The sequence below is a fragment of the Amphiura filiformis genome, chromosome 10 (assembly GCF_039555335.1).
Source record: "Amphiura filiformis chromosome 10, Afil_fr2py, whole genome shotgun sequence".
NCBI classification, from domain to species: Eukaryota; Metazoa; Echinodermata; class Ophiuroidea; order Amphilepidida; family Amphiuridae; genus Amphiura; species Amphiura filiformis.
Window position 1 is genome coordinate 37030437 of NC_092637.1, and position 22224 is coordinate 37052660.

Here is a 22224-nt window from a genome sequence, read left to right on the forward strand (position 1 = left end):
TTGAGGAAGTATACACAAAAAAGTACTTTGCTGTGTAGGAGATTGATATGGTAAATTAGATTGGCCTATTCCAACTGGTAAATGCTTTGAATCATTTAATGTGTAATACAGTGATATGACATTCCATTCCCTATTATAACATTTAGTAACAACTGAGTGCAACCCAACAAAATGGCAGAGAGTCAACTTGCAGAAACAATCCGTCGGGATCTTTTGGAGTGTGGGATCTGTTTGGATCGATATAAGAAACCTAGAGGACTACCATGCCTCCATTGTTTCTGTCACAGCTGCTTGGAGAGTTACTGCAAGGGACAGAGGAATGTGTTGTGTCCAAACTGCAAGAGACCAACATCAGTACCAAAAGAAGGAGTGTCTGGATTTCCTGCTCATTTCATCATCAATACTTTAAAAGACACACTTGACAAGGTAAATCAACAGCTGAAATATATCTTCTTATATTTTATAGTCAACAAAACCATTTATCTTTTTAAATATTCTACAACATAAATGGAATAGCCTGGTTTTCCTTCCACTTTAAAATGATCTGTAATTGTATAGCTATGCATATCTATGTATAGCCATGTATAGCTATATAGCCATGTAGGCTATGCATAGCCATGTAGGCTATGCATAGCCATGTAGGCTATGCATAGCCATGTATAGCTATGTATAGCCATGTATATATAGCCATGTATAGCTATGTATAGCTATAGCGTGTATACCCATGTATATATAGCCATGTATAGCTATACATAGCCATGTATAGCTATGTATAGCCATGTATAGCTATATAGCCATGCAGGCTATGCATAGCCATGTATAGCTATGTATAGCAATGTATAGCTATAGCCATGTATATATAGCCATGTATATGTATAGCTATGTATAGCCATGTATAGCTATAGCCATGTATAGCTATGCATAGCCATGTATATCTATGTAATGCCATGTATAGCTATGTATAGCCATGTATAGCTATGTATAACAATGTATAGCTATGCATAGCCATGTATAGCTATGTGTAGCCATGTATAGCTATGTATAGCCATGTATAGCTAAGTATAGCCATGCATAGCTATGTATAGCCATGTATAGCTATGTATAACTATGCATAGCCATGCATATTTCTATGTATAGCCATGTATAGCTATGTATATCTATGTATATCTATGTATGGCCATATATATCTATGTATGGCCATGTATAACCATACATTGCTATGTATAGTCACGTATAGCCATGTATAACTATGTATAACCATGTTTAGCTATGTACCCGGGGGTCACTCACTACTTGACTTGCTACGCACTTGCATCCAAGAATAACGTCTAAAAGGGTATGTTTTTCACCACACAACGTTGTTGACGTCTTTTTGAAAAAGGGGTACTTTTTCAGAAGGCATCGCCATTCAGGGGTCCTTTTTCACCCAAATACTTAGACCAGGCCTTCTCAACTAGTTTATTTGAAGTGCCAACTGGAAAATCAGTGATCATGAATTGCCAACATGTTAAGGGTTTTCCATCGTCACCCGATTCGACTTGACTATTGCGCCTCTTTTCAACGTGTGCGTACTTCGCGTCTTGCTCGGCATTGCGTTGCAGACATCGCAACGAACGATGCGTGTTGTGCGTGTCAATGCTATTTTTGCGCACCGGCGATAACCAGGGCCACAAAATAAAGAAAACAATGTTTGCTGAGCGCAAGAAAGGTGGCCGCTTAAATATAACATGTAGGCCTACAAACCAAATTTTGCCAGTGTGCTTCCACTGATAACGGACCTGGACCCCTCCCCCAAAGTAGGCTTACGACAGTAGGGTCCAATAGATGGTATGAAGTTATAGGCCTACCCAACAAACACAGAATCAGGTGTTTTTTTTAAACATTAGGCCTAAACGAGTGTTGGTTAAATTGGTTAATTCGTTTTAATAATATTTTGGCCTAAATGTTGGGTAACCACTACCGGTATATTATAGGCCTATTAAAGGTTATTGTAGAACGTTTCATAATGAAACGCACCACACAGCAACTTTTAAAAGTTTATAATCCAACATTTAAATGTTTACAGCATTTTGTGTTATTGGGTAAAGACCTTGGCCTACTACGTGCACTGAATTCATAATGCATGCGATACAGACAACACCATCAAAACTATTCAATTTCAAACAAATGTGTCATACATTTACAAAAATAATATCATAGCCCAAACGTTTTTCTACAGCTATAGGCAACCCAGTGTTTAACTTTGCTTTAATTGAACTGCTATGTGATATGAATCCACCTCGAGATAATTCTGTATTATATAGTTTTTGTGACCAAAAAAGTTTTCCTCTCGGTAAACGGCACTAAGCATGCTAAGTAGGCCTATGCCTCATAATAATTGTAGGCCTATTATAGTCAAACACTTCCGGCCATGGTGTCAAACGCTTCGCTTTAACATGTTTAATAAATCCTCTTTTTGGTCGATCGAGTCAGGTGATCATGGTGAAAGCTGAAAATTCCTCACTTTGTGTAATTTGATAACTCTTTGGTCCAATATCTTTGCAGATTGCAGAATGAGGGTCTTTCTTACACCCGTTTATGACCAAAATACACCAAATTAGTAAGAATATTAAGGCATGAAGTCTTAATAATCGACATCATTAGAATAATTGTTCCTATTATGGTAACTTCTTATAGGTAACTTTTTTTACAGTGAAAACCTTCCTGCGTAAACAGACAATTCCTTTTTTGTGGCCATATGCGTAAACGAACGCTTATCTGGCATCAGATCGCGTGTATACCAGCGCGTTGAGTACGCACCAAAATATCCATGTACGCAATTAACTCACGCATGGTGTCGCAGAAAAAATGCATTTTTGACCTATTTTGGTCAATTTACTGCGAAAACAAGGTCCGGTACCCCCATTTTTTTTTGCGATTTACAGAGCTTTTTCTTTTTCATAACATATATAAAATTTAAAAAATTTGATCGATACAATTTTTTTCTACAACGCAAAAGGTTGTCTATTTTTGGAAATGTACACCTCTTTTAAAGTCATAATGTACGATCTTATAATATGAATTTGGTTAATTTTTTTCAAACCTAATTTTGTGGCATATTTGTAATGTTTACACATGTCACAACTTAAATGTTAAACCTAAATGGAATCAGCCAAATTTGTTGTGTTTGTAGGTAAACAGAGCAAAGTTTGACATAAAGTCATAATTCAAGAAATTATGACTTTATGTCCTCCCATGATAGAACTGCTTGTTAAACAGCCAAAATAACAAGCAGTGTTTCTTTCACTTTACCTCGTTATTTCAGCTCAAAATGGACAGAAACCATTCCCGATAATTATTACTAGTATCATTTCAGCATTTTGAGTATATAATGACAAATTTAAAATTTGAAGGAAATTGTACATTAAGCCTTTAAAACAGCTGTAGCTCAAAAGTGAGGTCCAGCACCCCCTGTTTTTTTTACTGATTTATTATCTACACATATTAATGTACAAAATATGTCAATTTAAAAAAATTTGATCGATAGGTTTAGTTACGACTGTAAACCCTTAAGGGAGCCTGAGTTAGAGCGGGTGCATAGCGGGTACGGTACAGTGGTACCGGGGGGATGCCGGTTTGTCGGGGGTACAGGGGGCAGGCAGGCAGCGCCCTTGGAGCTCATGGATTTTAAGGTATTTTAAAGGCCCAGATTGGGTATTTCACCCTTTTTTTGTTCAAGATGTATGTGAAAAAATATTAAAATTACCATGCGCCACTTCGGGCGCCACTTCGACTGACTCTAAGCGCCACAAGTGGCGTGCGCGCCACCAGTTGAGAAAGCCTGCCTTAGACGTTTAGGGTTAGTAATATTATTGTTTGAGTTAGTTTAAACTAATTTGATAAAAATCACCACTTTTTAATTGATTCTTGTTACCAATTAGTATCTATAGGTCTGCAACATCAAAAAGACACCTTGGGTATCAAATTAGCTCCTTTTCCTGTTTATGCCACTTGGGGTATAAATTAGATATATCTCAGTTGATGCCATTTAGGGTATGGTTTTTGCATGTGCTACGCCATTTAGGGTAGGATTTTGCATGTGTTTCGCCATTAAGGGGTGCACTTTGGTTATGTGAAAATTCACCATTAAGGTGGTCGGACGTGGGTGGGTAACACTTTTGTGTGAGAGTGACCCCCCTGGGGCTATAGTATGTATAGCCATGTATAGCTATATATAGCCATGTATAGCTATGCATAGCCATGTAAAGCCATGCATAGCTATGTAAAGCCATGTATAGCTATGTATATCCATGCATAGCTATATATGGTTGAACATAGCCATTCATATGAAAAGGTTTGACTACAAAATATAAATTTATGCATCTATGCAGTTTCCACCTCGATACACCTGAGCACACAAATATTCCCAAGAACAGCGTGTCTAGCCTCTATGCAGTCTGTTTTATACTACACGGTTGAGTGCATAGCATCATAAGAGCTGTGTGAGATCTAGTGGAAAAATAGGCATCTGTGCAAAAAGTTACTATTTCTGCCTGTTTTGTCATGCGGTTGTAAATTCAATGAACTATGACTTTGTCAAAGAGTGCTTGTATAGCTATGTATAGCCATGTATAGCTATGCACAGCCATGTGTATAGCTATGTATAGCCATGCAGCTATGTAAAGCCATGTATAGCTATGCACCTGGCTATGCATAGCCATGTATAGCTATGTATAGCCATGTATAGCTCTGTATGGCCATGTATAGCTATGTATAGTCATGTATAGCTATGTATAGGTATATGAGCCATCTGTACCCCATACAGATCTCCAGAAAATTTGTTCACAAGGCATTTTGCTTCATACACATAAATTATGCAAATTAGGTACTTAATTACCATATTTTGTGCCGCGAATTCAAATTAGGTCGATACCCTCTGGCTGTGCTAATCCCCACCAATTTACGTCACAGTACCCCACACGGATCTCCAGATATAAACACAGCCAAACACTAAAAAGTCGCCACTAGTTCCATCCCCATTTAATCAGAGTCGGATGTGTTTTAAAAATGACATAGGGAGTTGTATCACGCGGCGGAGCTAGCGTGAGTGCCAAGAATTACGTCGCCTGAATAGGCCGGCAGGATAATCGATTATAACTTGAACCACCTCTTTTAGTGGCGTATGGTGGCCACTCCTACCCAGGGGGCTGGCTGAAGAAAGTTAAATTTTGCCGCCCCCCTCATCAACAACCCATAAAGGTTGACGCCAAAATATGCGCATGTCTTTTAACATCTACACGCATCTGAGAGGTCTAATTTCATTGTCATTGAAGGTTTACCCATGAATGGCAAAATGCAAATCAAATACCCCGTTCTTTCAATTGTGCGCAGGCAAGTGTACAATGATTCCTGTACGGGTTGCTTCAGGCCACATAATAAGCTGATACCATGCATTGGCTTTTGCGTGGTCAATTCGAAATTTGTCATTTTAAAAATTTCCAAACAACTGTTCCTATGCTCACGATAATTAAACTTTTGATATCAAATTTGGTATCAACCTTCGAAGGAAAATGTATAGAAAATTATTATATAAATTATTTTGCCATAAACTCATCAGACGCTGATTAAGACTGGTTTGCTGTATAAATCAAATAAGTGTTGGCAGACTTCAAAAAATGATTTTTCTTCAAACTTTGTGCATGGATGCACCTTGGGTCAAAGTCAACAGGAATGACATTCATGTCGCCTCTGCACCTTTGGTTGCCATGGCAACCGCCAAAATGTAAATTTGCCCAATTTTCAGCATTTTCAGCATTTTCACATGTAACAAAATGTAGAAATATCAGGTCAGATTTCAGGATGAAAGAAATCATGTTCAGTACCCTTCTTTTATACAGTGAATAAGATATCCTTCCTCTCTATTAAAATCATGTAAACACAAACAAATCACTTTCAAAAGTGGGTGAAACCATTATATAAAATAGGGGTGTTTTTCATTATTTTCGGCCATGCCAAAACTTGTGTTGGGAAAATTGATGTAACATCCAAAGTAACACTTTTCTCACAATTATCTGCTCAGGGTAAGTAGATAAGATGTTGGTCTAGTAATACCATGAAAAAAAAGTTTTGGTAATTTTCATACGTGGGAGCAGTGTTGCCAGGAAAATTGCACAATTTTCAGGTTTTTAATTTAATATATTATGAAAAATAAGGGCTTTTATCCACCTAGGGGATGGTGATGCATTTTTATGTTATTAGTATGAAGACATTACCAACTGTAGTGCATGAGTATCAAGTATTTATGCCTAAGTGTTGCCATAAACCTCACTGTTTTGACGTTTGAGATTTTATTTACAATGGAAAATGCTGATTTTAACAGACAACTCTCTTGTTAATTTTATGCAACAGTCTAGGTATTGTGATTTGGATTAAGTGCATGGTGTGACATGATTTGCATTGGTTTCAACACTAGTGTTGCCAGTAGCTTTGCCTTTTCAGGTGCTGTTATAAAGTAATTTTCATACGTGGGAGCAGTGTTGCTAGGAAAATTGCATAATTTTCAGTTTTTTAATTTAAAATATTATGAAAAAAAGGGCTTTTATCCACCTAGAGATGATGATGCATATGTATGATATTAGTATGAAGACATTACCAACTGTAGTGCATGAGTATCAAGTATTTCTGCCTAAATGTTGCCAGAAACCTCACGTTTTTGACGTTTGAGATTTTATTTACCATGGAAAATTCTGATTTTAACAGACAACTCTCTTGTTAATTTTATGCAACACTCTTGTATTGTGATTTGGATTAAGTGCATGGTGTGACATGATTTGCATTGGTTTCAACACCAGTGTTGCCAGTAGCTTTGCCTTTTCAGGTGCTGTTATAAAGAAACAGCGAAACCAGTTTTTTTTTTTTTTCTTGTCTCCTTTATTATTTGTGAAGGCGAACCTGATGAATAACAATGTTTATTTATATAATTCCCGTCGATCCTGCCACTGTTTTTCCGTGTAATATTTGTGAACTTGTAAAAACAAAGAGTCTGATCAAGCAAACTGTTTCAAAACTAAGGACATATGCATATACCTCAACATCGACACCTAAACGTCCGTATAATAAATTGAAAGCTTTGTGGAAGGTTGTTCCTGTTTAGTTACAAACAATGTTTTGAACAATTTCAAAACATGTAATGTTTTTAAGCACTATGTCTGTAAATGTCGGTTGGCAATCTTGTATCTTCCGTAATGTGAGTCATCAAATGAGATGAAAAAAGGGTACTCTGCTGCATCATACAGTGTATGAACTGTAACAGACATAGCTAACCATGTCACATCTTTAGATTCTTCTGTAGCTTTCTCAATTGTTTCAAAATAACTGAAAATGTTACTACCAACACAGGTGTTGAAAACACAGTGAGCAAAGTAAGGTATGCTACACTTAATTTAAACAGTAAATTTAACCTCAATAAATACAAAAGTGAGTTTCTGGCAATACTGTTGTTGACATGTTAATAATAGCAGACCAGGACCCGCTTTACTTCACGATTTGAAAAAATTGAGTATACTATGTATACCAGTGCTGTTAACCTCCTTTCTGTAAGTTTGTCAGTAAGAGTGTCATTATCCTGTAAACTGACTTGAATAGACAATGTTACTAGCAACACTGGTTTCGCTGTTTCTTTATAACAGCACCTAAAAAGGCAAAGCTACTGGCAACACTGGTGTTGAAACCAATGCAAATCATGTCACACCATGCACTTAATCCAAATCACAATACTGGAGAGTTGCATAAAATTAACAAGAGAGTTGTCTGTTAAAATCAGTATTTTCCATCATTAATAAAATCTCAAACGTCAAAAAAATGAGGTTTCTGGCAACACTTAGGCAGAAATACTTGATACTCATGCACTACAGTTGGTAATGTCTTCATACTAATAACATAAAAATGCATCATCATCCCCTAGGTGGATAAAAGCCTTATTTTTCATAATATATTAAATTAAAAACCTGAAAATTGTGCAATTTTCCTGGCAACACTACTCCCACGTATGAAAATTACTTTATAACAGCACCTGAAAAGGCAACGCTACTGGCAACACTGGGGTTGAAACCAATGCAAATCATGTCACACCATGCACTTAATCCAAATAACAATACTAGAGTGTTGCATAAAATTAACAAGAGAGTTGTCTGTTAAAATCAGCATTTTCCATTGTAAATAAAATCTCAAACGTCAAAAAAGTGAGGTTTCTGGCAACACTTAGGCAGAAATACTTGATATTCATGCACTACAGTTGGTAATGTCTTCATACTAATATCATAAAAATGCATCATCATCCCCTAGGTGGATAAAAGCCCTTATTTTTCATAATATATTAAATTAAAAAACTGAAAATTGTGCAATTGTTCTGGCAACACTACTCCCACGTATGAAATTTACCAAAACTTTTTTTTCATGATATTACTAGACCAACATCTTATCTACTTACCCTGAGCAGATAATTGTGAGAAAAGTGTTACTTTGGGGGTTACATCAATTTTCCCAACACAAGTTTTGGCATTGCCGAAAATAATGAAAAACACCCCTAGTTTACATAATAGTTTCACCCATTTCTGAAAATGATTTGTTTGTGTTTTTATGAATTTTATAGAGAGGAAGGATGTCTTATTCACTGTATAAAAGAAGGGTACTGAACATTATTTCCTTCATGCTGAAATCTGACCTGATATTTCTACATTTGCTACATGGGAAAATGCTAAAAATGCTGAAAATTGGGCAAATTGACATTTTCGCTGTTGCCATGGCAACCAAGGGTTTAGAGGCGATATGAATGTCACTCATGTAGACTCTGACCCAAGGTGCATCCACACACAAAGTATTAAGAAAAATCATTTTTTGAAGTCTGCCAACATTTTTTGAAAATATCTGATTTTTACTGCATAGTGTTCTTAAATGGGGATGGAACTAGTGGAGACTTTTTAAGTTGGCGGTGTTTATTTTGCTTGATACGCATAAATTATGCAAACTAGGTACTTAATTACCATATTTTGCAGTGAAAATCTGATCAGGTTGAGAACCTCTGGCCCGCTACTCCCCACCAAGTTACATCACTGCACCCCATACGGATCTCCAGATAATCTGTTAACAAGGTTTTTTGCTTGATTCGCATAAAATACACATGAATTATCCAAATTGGGTACTTAATTAGCATAATTTGTGCTGAAAATCTAATCAGGTTGAGAGCCTTCGGCCACGCTATTCCCCACCAAGTTATGTCACTGTACCCCATACAGATCTCCAGATAATCTGTTCACAAGGTATTTCGCTTGTTACGCATAAATTATGCAAATTAGGTACTTGATTACCATATTTTGCGCTGAAAATCTAATCAGGTCGAGACACTCTAGTCTTGTTACCCCCTACCAAGTTTCATCATCTCTGAGCAAATATGTAACTTGAAAATGTAAGTAACCTGAAATTTGCATCCTTGTTTTTGTTTTAGGCAAAAGGAGCTGTGCAAGATGCCATTTGCGGAAACTGTAACCTGAAGAAAGCCACATCCTACTGTATGGACTGCAAGGAATTCTTCTTCCAAACCTGCCGCACTGCACACGATACTCTCAAAGCCAACAAAGACCACAAGATTATCAGCATTGACGATCTTCGCTCCGGAAAAGTTATGCTACCAATAACTCCATCTGAAGACCAGATGTGTAAAGATCATGAAGGCGAGACAAAGAAGTTCTACTGTGTGACCTGTGGGAAGCTTATCTGTAGAGACTGTTGTATTGTGCTGGGTCACCGTCAACATCAGGTTATCAGTTTGAAAGAAGCATCACAGAAACAGGTTGAGAAGCTGAAAGATCTTTCAAGAGGAAGTGAAGATCTGAAGAAAAAGTGCAGGAATGCCCTCAAGAAAACTGAGAATGTAGAGAAGAGTCTTGCCATTGCTTCAAGAGATGTCAAGAAGAACCTGGAAAGGGTTAAGAATGAGTACTACAAGCAGGTTGATGCCATTTTCAAGAAACATGAGGTTGATGCCAGGTCAGTAGAGGTCAAGAATGCCAAGGAGCTAGGTCACATCAAGGAAAAACTTCAGACAACATTGGCTAAACTTGACAGTGCATGTGATCTTGCCACTAGAGTCACACAAACGGGATCTAACTATGACATCACATCAGTATTCCCTACCTTGTCAGCAAGTCTTGAAGAGCTAAATGAGATGACCGAGCCTGAAGCTGCATCAGAATTACTAGGATATGTTGGGTTCAAAGCACCTGCTAAGGTTAATATTCCTGATTTATTTAGTGTGTTGGCAGTCAAACCTGGAGACAAATGGGTGCAGAGTGGAAAGTTCAGTACCAAGCCTGGATTGGAGCACCCTTGGGGAATTGCAGTCAACAAAGATGGTGATATTGCTGTGGCAAATGGAAACAAGAAAGCTCAGGTATTCTCAAATGATGGTAAAGTCAAATGCACATTCCAAGGCCCTTTTGATGCAAGCCTTTCTGGAATTGCCATCACAACAGACAACAAGTACATCCTCCCTGGCAAGGGTAAGATTCTGTTTTATGATAGCCAAGGCAATAGGTTGAACTATCCCATGGTACCAACCTATAATATGAGCAATAAACAACAAAATCCATGTTCTTTCGCTGTAGACTCAACAGGCAGGATTATAGTGGGATTAGAAGGCACCACTATCTCCATTCATCATAGAAATGGTCAGTTTATATTCAAGTTTAAAGCTCCATCACAACCATACTGGCTTGCTATCACTTCAAAGGGAGATATTGCAGTTTCTTCCTATGATGATTGCACCCTACGACTGATGGATTACTCTGGTAACAATGTCAGAGTAGTACAGCCTCCTCAAGAAGTCACTGAGTGGAACCCATGGGCTGTCTGCTGTAGTCAGCAAGGTGAGATATTTGTTGTAAATTATGGCAACCCGAAAGCTGTGTATCGGTACACAGCAGATGGTGACCAGTGTCTGGGAAGTGTCATCACAGGACTAGATGACCCAACAGGGATCGCTATCTCAGAGGATGGACAGCAACTGTTTGTAGCAGAATATGGTCAATGTGCAATGAAGCTATTCCAGAGACAGTAACTGTTATGATATCCTTTCAGGTACTGCTATCTTACAGGATGAACAGCAGGTGGTTTATATGTAGCAGCATAGAATTAAAATGATCATGCCATTTCAAAGATCATGGCTTGCTTTTGACTATATTCATGAGATGTTGGTAACTCATAGATTAACCTGCAGTAACAACAGTGGCATAGCCCGGGGGCATAGCCAGCTCTTTGAGCCCATGGGGACACACAATTACAAATGCACTGATGTAAAGATATCTACACTTTTTCAAGTGTGTCCTCCAAAAGTTACCAACCGTCCGACGCTGACCCAAAATTACTTCAGTGGGCATGGTGGGAAAATTATGCACAAGCATGTGAAAATTTCCCATTTTAATGCCTAAGTGAGCCCAACTGAAGTATATTTGGAAATAGATCATAATATATTTATCGTTGTAATTGTATATGAGCCAGTGATGAAGCATAATAAATAAAATAATAATAAAAATAAATAGATCATTAATCCGAGAACTCATTTACTGGCATGTGACGAAATGTACTGATGTGTCACGATGAACGTCGAACCAAAAGGCCATCTGTGTTGGGGGAGGAGACCCTTTTGGCTATGCTACTGCAAAAACAGTATCTAGAGAAACACTAACCTTGTAATATATTTGTATACATGTTTAAACACAACACCAATTTATAAAAATGTATTAAAGGGCAGGTCTATTGCAAAAACAACATCATATCATTGGCAAGCTAATATTATAAGGACAATGAAAATGACTCCTTTTTTGAGAAAATAAGACGAAACCAACTTAAGCGGTGAGTTCCTTCGAACGAGACAGATTTGGCCTAGAAAAACGGTGTCGTCCTGAAATGAGATGTGCCCGCTTGAGAAAATAAGAAAAAAAGACTATAAACGCTCTCAATGGACAGAACGTATACTGTTGTTGTTCACAGAAAAAAATTCCAAATTAGTATTACAAATTTAATGGTTTTTAAACATATGGACAAAATCAGCCGCTTATTTTTTTTATATATTAGACAATTGTGATATTACAATTCATATGTATATCAATATCATGAGAAATATTAGTCCTAAAAAATAAATACATAATTTGAGCTTAGAATTTCATCTGAGACTAGCATATAAACCGTGTCCATAAAGTCCACAAACTCATGTATCTGATTTCCCTGTATATTGCAATGCTATAGTTTCAGTTGGATGAAATATTACAAAGCAAACACATAGTAACAATACTGTGTGGGCTTTGTTCCCGAAATGAGAACAATAGTGTGCATATTGTTATGCAGCATTGTTATGGTAAGTGATAGTACAACTCATTGTTGCTAATGTCAAACTTGTCAAAGTGATTGTGATTGTATGATGAGAGCATGATAAAGTGTCCGCTTCATTTACCTACGTCATCAGCCAAACGGGGGGAGAACACATACGCTTCAAACAGGGGAAGAATACGTACGAGGCTGAACTTTACCCACACAATTTCTCCAACGCACAAAAAATTGCAACAAGTGTCAACTTGTAATGTAATAATTATTCTCTTCGAATAGAGATAAACTTGTTTTTGCAATAGACCTGCCCTTTAACCTAAGCACAGATTTCAAATTATTGCTAAACAGAAACCATCAAAACTCTATACATGTCAAATTTTTTTAAACATGCTTACAAGTAGACTGGTTCTATTTTGAAAATAATAGCATCAAGCAGCAAGTTAAATAAGAAGAGAACCACAGTTCAAGAAAATAAATGAGTCTTCAGCATAGATTTCAACACGGATGTGGTCGCAGCAGATTTTATGTCCGCGGGTAGTGAATTCCATTTGCTGTGTAACATGCGAACTAGACATCGCAGATAGTGCAAACGATTCTTTTTCTGAAACCTCTTAGCTAGGAGAACAATTTGACGCAACTTTTATGAAAATCTGAGCAACTTTGACTTTTGACCCATACACAAGCAAATCGACCTGTGACCTTTAGTGCTCCATAACTTCTTGAAAGATAGGTCGTACATGCACAACATTAAATTTCCAGTCGAATAATTTGACATGTTTGAGAGTGTTATAGGAATTAAAATAATTTTGTCCCCTATACAATACTATGGGGGTATTTTGAGGGTCATGGTCTCAAGATATTGCTTAGCAGACAACAGATTCGAGTTTCAGCATACCCAAAGTTACAAAAATAAGCTGGTTGCCAACTTTTACTCAAACATGCCGCTAGATCCAAAATAGAACCAGCAACTGCTCAGGTGCCATATTTCCACCTCCTAAAAAGCCTCAATTCACACCTCCCCTGATAAATAGCATATTTCTATCCCTAACAAAACTGGGAGGAAAACTAATCTATGTACTAATCTAAAATCAAGCCATAGTTCGATTCAGATGGCATAAACAAGGGCGTCAATCCGAAGTTGATCGTGGGAGGGGGGCACAATGTTTGTGAAATATGATTCTTGTCGCACTTGGGGTGTCTGAGGTGGGGATGTGCCCCCTTCTGTCATTGGAAAATTTTACAAAATGAGCACCAAAATTTGGTGGGCACTTGGGGGGGGGTACAAAGACAAAAATTGCCCAGTGAGCTTTATTCTGGCCCAACTTTGCTGGGATATATGAGGGCAAAGCACACACAAAATTTCAGTTTCATGCTATTTGAAGTGAAAAGCTGTGAAAGTTGATACACATTGTGTTCATTTCTCGCGAAATATGCAAAAATTTTACACTATTTTATACCCAAATCAAGGTGTTTACCGAAAGTATGTGTCCTGGGGTGTGCGTATTTAAACAAACTAGAACAAGGATTTGTTTCTTTGAGTTGTCAGGGGGGTCGAAGATTTAATATTTAGTCAGCTTTGGCATGTGTATCTGCGTTGTGTTTACTTTTTTCAATCTTTCTAATTCCATCTTTTTCCTCAGTCTCCTCTCTTTCCTTTCAGTCGTTGGCGTACCAGATACCAGGGGTAAGACAAATGCTTTTTACCGGTAAAGTTACAGGGACAACTATGCATATTGTTCACACAAAACTAACTGATATACTATTTTAGTCCCCAATCACAGTGAATTGGAATGTGAATTTGAATTTGAAAGTGAATTTGAATATGATGAAATGCAGCATGAAAATGTTTTAAATTTTACAATATTTTAGCAAAAAATAAAGGTATGATATTGAATATTGCCTGTATTTTTACAGTAAGCCTACTTAGATCGGGTAAGTATTTGCCGAAACATGGGTAGAGGGGGGACATTTGATATTGTGTCCCCCAACCCATATCATAATAAGGGATCTTTTTTCCGGCATGATTATAATGTATTACTTATTAGGGGGCTGACATTTTATTTTTACACTGGGAAGTAAGAAATAATCATGATGATAACTTTGAAGAACACAATTCATGATATTTTGGAGTTTAAACAACATTTTGATTTAACGAATCACTGCCAGTAGTGTCTTTAATATCCATGTACTTCATGTAGTTGGAATTTAATTTTTGGTGTTATTTGGTGTGAGAAAGGATCACAACTTTTCTGTTTGTGGTAGTAGCCAATCAAATTGCTGAAAATCAACCGGTCAATTTTTTCCAAATAGCATGACAGTTTTGCATAGTAATGTCCTTGTAAATGATCTTTTTTAGGCATGATTATAAATGTATTAATTATTAATTCATCCTGCTGGAGGTCATTACCATGATTACCAAGTATGCTCAGTAAGTGTATTATGCATTCCCTTTTAAAGGGATATTTTTACAATGGATTGCAAATCCCTGACAAAAGGGGTCGTTACCAACTATATAATGAATTGTGCATGAAAGTGAAAAGTTCAGGGATGGTTGGATGCACATAAAGCTATATATGTGTTGAAATTTACAACTGTACATGTATACTATATTGTGCATTGGTGATATTCAAGGAAGTATATACAAACTAGAGCGGTTCTCGACTTGCGCGGTTCTCGACGCAAAGCGTCGGCCGCAATGCCTCCACCTTGAGGCGTATCATTTTAACCGGTGCAATTTCACTAGGAGCTGGCCATCCCTAAATGTTGACTGTACCCACCAAGTTTCATGCCCATACAACAGTTTAGTAACTTGACCTTAGTTAACCCCTGGGTGACCTTGGATGACCCTGGAATGACCTTCCAAAAATTTGACTCTAAATGTTGACTGTACCCACCAAGTTTCATGCCCATACGACAGTTTTTAGTAACTTGACCTCAGATGACCCCGGATGACCCCAGAATGATCTTCCAAAATTTTGGCTCTAAATGTTGACTGTACCCACCAAGTTTTATGCCCATATGACAATTTTTAGTAATTTGACCTCAGATGACCCCTGGGTGACCTTGGCTGACCCCAAAATGACCTTCAAAAAATTGGCTCTAAATGTTGACTGTACTCACCCAGTTTCATGCCCATATGGCAGCTTTTGCTAATTTGACCTCAGATGACCCCTGGATGACCTTGGGTGACCTTGACCCACTGACCAATACAAACTTGTTCTGTCTAGGGTCAAGATGCACCCACCCACCAAGTTTGAGGTACGTGCGACCCCTAGTCTCTGAGAAAATGGTATTTTGCTTGTTACGCATAAATTATGCAAATTAGGTACTTAATTACCATATTTTGTGCTGAAAATCTAATCAGGTCAAGAACCTTTGGCCCTTCTCCCCACCAAGTTACGTCACTGTAACCCATCACGGATCTCCAGATAATCTGTTCACAAGGTTTTTTGCTTGATATGCATCAAATACGCATAAATTATGCAAATTAGGTACTTAATTAGCATATTTTGCGCTGAAAATCTAATCAGGTCGAGAACATCTGGCCACGCTACTTCCCACCAAGTTACGTCACTGTACCCCATACGGATCTCCAGATAATCTGTTCATAAGGTATTTTGCTTATTACGCATATTACGCATAAATTATGCAAATTAGGTACTTAATTACCATATTTTGAGACGAAAACCTCCTATAATTTGAAGACCCCCAATGACCATCCCTCCACCAACTTGCATCACTGTACGTCTTACCAGTTCTGAGAAATTGCACTCGTAAGCTCGGACGGACAGAGAGACAGAGAGACAGACGGACAACCAGGAAACATAATACCTCCGGTGGAGGCATAAAAACAACTTTGCTGTGTACAAGAATTCTCACCGTGATAGATATGATAAATTAGATATGCCAACTTGTAAAAACTGTGAATCACTTAATATGTGATACAGTGATATGACGGTATTCCCTATAACATTTAATAAGTGCACCCTTTTGCTACCAACATGGCTGAGAGTCAACTTGCAGAAGCAATCCGTCGGGATCTTTTGGAGTGTGGGATCTGTTTGGATCGATACAATAAACCAAGAGGACTACCATGCCTCCATTGCTTCTGTCACAGCTGCTTAGAGAGTTACTGTAAAGGACAGAAGACAGTGCTGTGTCCAAACTGTAAGAGACCAACATCAGTACCAAAAGAAGGAGTGTCTGGATTCCCTGCTCATTTCATCATCAACACTCTAAAAGACACACTGGATAAGGTAAATCAACTGCCAAAACATATCTTCTTATATTTTATAGTAACAAAGACATTCCTTTCCAGCACAGTGACAAGAAAGCTGGCTATATTTTTTCTTTCAATTTAAAAATAGATAGACTTTACTCCTAATTAGATATTTTAGGGGCTGTGCAATTATTATGAGCCTGCCTCCCCCCCCCCCCCTGGGTCAATTTTCCAAAAGGTGTGCCAACAATACTTGCCTCTCCCCTCTTGGCCTGCCAAGAATCGCCTGTCCACTCTCTTGACCTGCCAAAAAATATTTGCCCCTCCCCCTTTGCACATGCCAAATTTTAGAATATTTGCAAACCTTAAATGATTATATTGCAAAGCAAGGAAGAAAATGTGCATATTTTTAAAAAGCATTTCCGGTCTGTTTTCATAAGCCTTTTTGGAGCATCTTATTTAAAAGGCGCCCCATGAATGTGTGCCAAAAATTCTTCCCCAACCCTCTTTTTACCCTACCTCCAGGGCTCATAACTAGGCCAAAAAAATTAATTGTTTGGTTGCCCTTCCAAGACAAAATTTTGGAGGGTCGGTAGAACGATCCTTTTTTTTTTTCATGGGCTCTTCATCCATTTTACCTTCATTATGAAAAGGCTAGAATTGACATTCTTGATCATTTTACATTAAAAAAATTGTGTGTTTTTGGACTGAATTTAAATGGAAATACTTCTTATTTTTAATCAAATATGCATTTAATAAATAAAATGAGTGAATAACAAATATAAAAAGGACTTGATACTGTCCAAATTAAAGGTTCATTCTAAAAGTAAAACAGTGATTGAAAAAAAAACTGACCCAAGATTTTTTGGGTCGGTCTCTGAGGGTAACCAAAGATTTTTTTAGCTTTATTTCATAGCCCCTAGTCATTCTCAGAAATTTTGATTGAATTTGTGACCCATCTCATTGAAATACAGCAGTTGTCAGGAATGGTTGTTTAATTTTTATGAGATTTTAATACATGCCACATCTTGCTTTGCATTTTAAGGCTAAAAAAGTTTTGTTTCCTGTAGACCGTGCATTCGTTTTTGGGAGCAAATAAATCAAAATTTACTACTTTATAGAGAAGTATGTCAAGACAATCTCTGAGCATAATCATGTAACTCGAAAATGTAAGAAGTAACCTAAAATTTGTTATAATGTTCTTGTTTTAGGCAAAAGGAGCTGTGCAAGATTCTGTTTGTGGAAACTGCAACCTGAAGAAAGCCACAACCTACTGCATGGACTGCAAGGAATTCTTCTGCCAAACCTGCCTCAGTGCACATGATACTCTCAAAGCTAACAAAGACCACAAGATTGTCAGCGTTGAAGATCTTCACTTTGGAAAGGTTATGTTGCCAGTGGCTGCATCTGAAGACCAGAAGTGTAAGGATCATGAAGGCGAGACAAAGAAGTTGTACTGTGTTACATGCGATAAGCCCATCTGCACTGAGTGCATCGTGCTGGATCATCGCCAACATCAATTCATCAGTTTGAAAAAAGCATCAGAGAAGCAGGTGGCGCAGCTGAAAGATCTTGCAAGAGGAAGTGAAGTTTTGAAGGTGGAATACAAAAAAGCAATCACTGGAACAGAAGCAGTGACGAAGAATCTTATCAGGTCTGCATCAGATGTCAGGAAGAATCTGCAGAAGATCAAAGGTGAATATCAAAGAAAGCTTGATGCCATCTTCCAGAAACATGGAGCAGATGTGGATTCACTTGAAATACAAAGAGTTCAGAAGCTTGATAGAAACCAAGAACAGCTTCAGACAACATTAGCTAAATTGGAAAATGCATGTGATCTTGCTACTAGAGTCACACAGACAGGATCCGACTATGACATCACTGCAGTCTTCCCTACCTTGTCAGCAAGCCTCACAGAGATGAATGAGATGGCTAAGCCTGTAGCTACACCCGAGTTCCTGGGATATGTTGGGTTCAAAGCACCTGATACAGTTGATATTCCAGATTTGTTTAGTGTGTTGTCAGTCAATCCAGGAGACAAATGGGTGCAGAGTGGACAGTTTAGTACCATGCCTGCATTGAAAGAGCCATATGGAATTGCAGTCAACAAAGATGGTGACATTGCTGTGACAAATGGAATCCACAAAATCTGCAAAGTTTTCTCAAAGGATGGTGAAGTCAAGTACACATTCCAAGGCCCTTTTGATGCATACCTTTCTAATATTGCCACCACTACAGACAACAAGTACATCCTCCCTGGCAAGGGTAAGATTCTGTTTTATGATAGCCAAGGCAATAGGTTGAACTATCCCATGGTACCAACCTATGATATGAGCAATAAACAACAAAATCCATGTTCTTTCGCTGTAGACTCAACAGGCAGGATTATAGTGGGATTAGAAGGCACCACTATCTCCATTCATCATAGAAATGGTCAGTTCACATCCAAGTTTAAAGCTCCATCACAACCAAGCTGGCTTGCTGTAACTGCAAAAGGAGATATTGCAGTTTCTTTCTATTCTGATAAAACCCTACGACTGATGGATTTCTCTGGTAACAAAGTCAGAGTAGTGCAGCCTCCTCATGGAATCATTGAGTGGGAGCCATATGGTATCTGCTGTAGTAAGCAAGGTGAGATATTTGTTGTGAATCAGGGCAACCCTAAAGCTGTATATCGGTACACAGCAGATGGTAACCAGTGTCTGGGATGTGTCATCACAGGACTTGATAACCCAGCAGGTATTGCTATCTCAGAGGATGGACAGCAACTGTTTGTAGCAGAATTTATGCAACATGTAGTGAAGATACTCCGAAGACAATAACCGACTTTTGATAACCCCTGAAATTACTGCAAACTTAAAGTAGGGACGTGCCAGCTAACAGGATGGACAGTGCTTATTTGTAGCAGAGTAGAATCAAAATGCCAAAGATAATGACTTGCTTTTGATGATTCATTAGATGTTGTCAACTCATAAATTCACTTGTAATAGCTTGTAATATAAGTTTCATAAACATGTTTAAATCATAACATCAATTTCTAAGATGTAAATGTTAACAACCTAAGTGCATATGTCAAATAATTAGATATTACATACACAAACCATCAAAACTCTATGCATGTTTAGTTTTACACATGTTTACAAAATCCCGTGCATCCCAACTGGTCATAACAGAATGCACGGTGCCAATGTTTCGTTATTCCAATTGTTAAGCTGCACTACAAGATACTAAAAGATAGAATACAAATAATTACACCAAATACATGCGCGTATTTTGGGGGGCTTTGGGGGCACCAGCCCCCTGGGGTAAAAGCAGGGGGTGGCCAAAATGAAGGGGTGGTGGAAGAAGAAGGGGCGGCAAAAACAGGGACAGCAAAAAGAATTAGTAAATAAAAAAGGGTGGAAAAATTTGATGAAGCATAAACAAATTTGAAAAAAATGGTACTATACATCAAAATGTGCTGCTTTTAGGGCTCTTCACTTTTTCAAACGACCGAGAAAAAAATTGGGTGAACCTTTTCGGGCAGTTGAGGAAGGGCGGCAAAATTGAATTTTCTTCAGCCCCCCGGGGTTGGGGCGGCAACGGTAAGCCACTGAAATATTATTAAAAATTTTTTTTTTAATTAACTGCATGTGAGATTTTACATGGTACCTATGCAATGATCTACCAATGTTGCTTTTTTTTTCAATGGCTGTCAGAGATTTATTCCATGCATGAGTAGACCTGCAAATAAATAGTAAACTTCAAATTGTTACAATCTCCTGAACAAAACAAGCTAGTTTTTGAAATTTGAAAAATAATCTGTAGGCGACGGAGAAAAAAAACCCAGTTTTACAGGCAGATGGACTTTTTAAGTATAGGGTCGGTGGGTCAGGATTTTTTTTCTACAGGGCTAAAATGACTCTAAAATTTCCCCAAAATCGTGAAAATTTGGCAAAAATTTGATGATTTTTTTCGCAAACATATTTGACAAATTTGTTCAAACATTCTCAGTAAAAAACATTCTCATTTGGGCCTTGGCTGGTTTTACATGATTTTAGCAAAAAAAGAAAAAATCTCCGAAACGGAAAATTTGGGTCGGTTGGCCCCGTAAAACAGGGTTTACTTTTGTGGCCTAAGTTAACTTTTTGGTATCCCAAACCATAAAGTCTTTTCATTTTGTACCGTATCAACAGATATCAAAAACATTGAGAAGTTTGGTCATGTTTGAGGGTTACTGCAAGAAGGCCCATCTGCAATAGCTGCCAGGTGTCTTATAATTAGCTGTGTATAATATCCATGTCAAATGTCTTTTGGGCAGCAATTGCAGACAGGATCTTCTTGCACAAACCCCTCAAAATCTATTTATTTTAACTCACCCTGTATACCAGGCTTCCTCAAATAGATTTGTTGAAGCGCCACATGAAATAAAAGAAAACTGTAATGCGCCACTCAATGATTTAGCACCGCCGGCGGGGAATCAGAGGGGGGTGTCCCCCTCTGAAGCTATTGATTTTTTTTTTAAATTTGAGGTGCAAATGACGTCATTTGGTGCAACATTTTGTACTATTTTAGCCTGTCTTTACAAGGATAACATGGGAATCGCATTGTTTAATGTTGAAATGCAGAATATTGGAGATATTCCTGATGGATGAAGTTTGATCAAAGGGTTTGATTTGATTTGATTTTTTTTAATTGATTTTTTAAAAATCTAAGCGTACGGCGTGCCACAAGTGGAGCGCACACCGCTATTTGCTGACCCCTGCTGTATACCTAAAATCAGGATGAAAATACATAATTGTTCAGTGTTCATTCATTGGTTCTTCAGATAGCTGTTACCAGATATCTTCATTAGATAAGCAAATTGAAGCATATACAAATAATCAAAATTTGTAAGTACCTTTCTTTGAAAATTGAGAATACAGAAGTTATCACAAAATAGTAGGCCTATGTAGTATCATAGAATTGGCCTTTCACATGAATTAATTTTGGCATAAGGGTGCACCCCAGTAAGCAGTCAACATTAATAGGTAAATTTTCACGGGAAAATTTTCTGGACACGTGACCAATGCGTATCAATGTGAGTGTAACCTCGAGCCTGATCTCTGACCCCCGGCGGTGACCTCGCTATTCAAGTCTTAGTAATTTTGAATTGGAATGGTATTTTTGACCGCAATTTTGATAGAAATTTGTGCATTGCAAATTTATTGAATATTATGTTATCTTAATTTTTTCACAATATCATCAAAAAGGAATTTCAAAAATATCTATCTACGGAAAAAATATTTATCTACGGAAACTCTTACCATAACATTATTAACTTAAGACAAGTAACTTATTTTGCCTCAAAGGAAGAATTCTTCCTATTCAAATACATTGGAAGAACACCCGCTGTGCTCGGGGTCACATTGCATAATGCTAATATGTCTGCGCCCATGGGTGTCACGTGTCCAGAAAATTTTCCCGTGAAAATTTACCTATTAATTCTGACTGGTAAGTAGCCTCTATTGACTTTCTATACAAACAGGGTCCGGGAAAGCTTCATTTTCTTGACTTCAGAGCAACTCAGCTCTTCAAAACTTACACTTTCTGCAAGTTGAAGGTCAGCTTAAGACATTCTAGTCCAGAGAAATCATACGGAGTCCAGCAGGTTTTTTTTCAGAAAATTG

The 22224-nt window shown here is 37.7% G+C and overlaps 2 protein-coding genes across 2 annotated transcripts; both read left to right on the plus strand.

Moving 5' to 3' along the window:
• Nucleotides 1–11524, plus strand: LOC140162196 (uncharacterized). Its single transcript, XM_072185459.1, has 2 exons — nt 1–426; nt 9482–11524. The coding sequence occupies exons 1-2, from the start codon at nt 172–174 to the stop codon at nt 11090–11092; spliced, it is 1866 nt and encodes a 621-aa protein (XP_072041560.1). The 5' UTR covers nt 1–171; the 3' UTR covers nt 11093–11524.
• Nucleotides 11525–16297: 4773 nt separating this feature from the next.
• On the plus strand, nt 16298–21566 carry LOC140162805 (tripartite motif-containing protein 2-like). The gene is made up of 2 exons (XM_072186109.1): nt 16298–16613; nt 17788–21566. Exons 1-2 carry the CDS (start codon nt 16359–16361, stop codon nt 19396–19398), a joined length of 1866 nt encoding a protein of 621 aa, XP_072042210.1. The 5' UTR covers nt 16298–16358; the 3' UTR covers nt 19399–21566.
• The last annotated feature ends 658 nt before the right edge of the window (nt 21567–22224 follow it).

Coding starts and splice junctions, on each gene's coding strand:
- LOC140162196 (XM_072185459.1), top strand. CDS start 172: ATGGCAGAGAGTCAACTTGCAGAAACAATCCGTCGGGATCTTTTGGAG. Junction 427..9,481: donor TAAAAGACACACTTGACAAG/GTAAATCAACAG, acceptor TTTTTGTTTTAG/GCAAAAGGAGCTGTGCAAGA.
- LOC140162805 (XM_072186109.1), top strand. CDS start 16,359: ATGGCTGAGAGTCAACTTGCAGAAGCAATCCGTCGGGATCTTTTGGAG. Junction 16,614..17,787: donor TAAAAGACACACTGGATAAG/GTAAATCAACTG, acceptor TTCTTGTTTTAG/GCAAAAGGAGCTGTGCAAGA.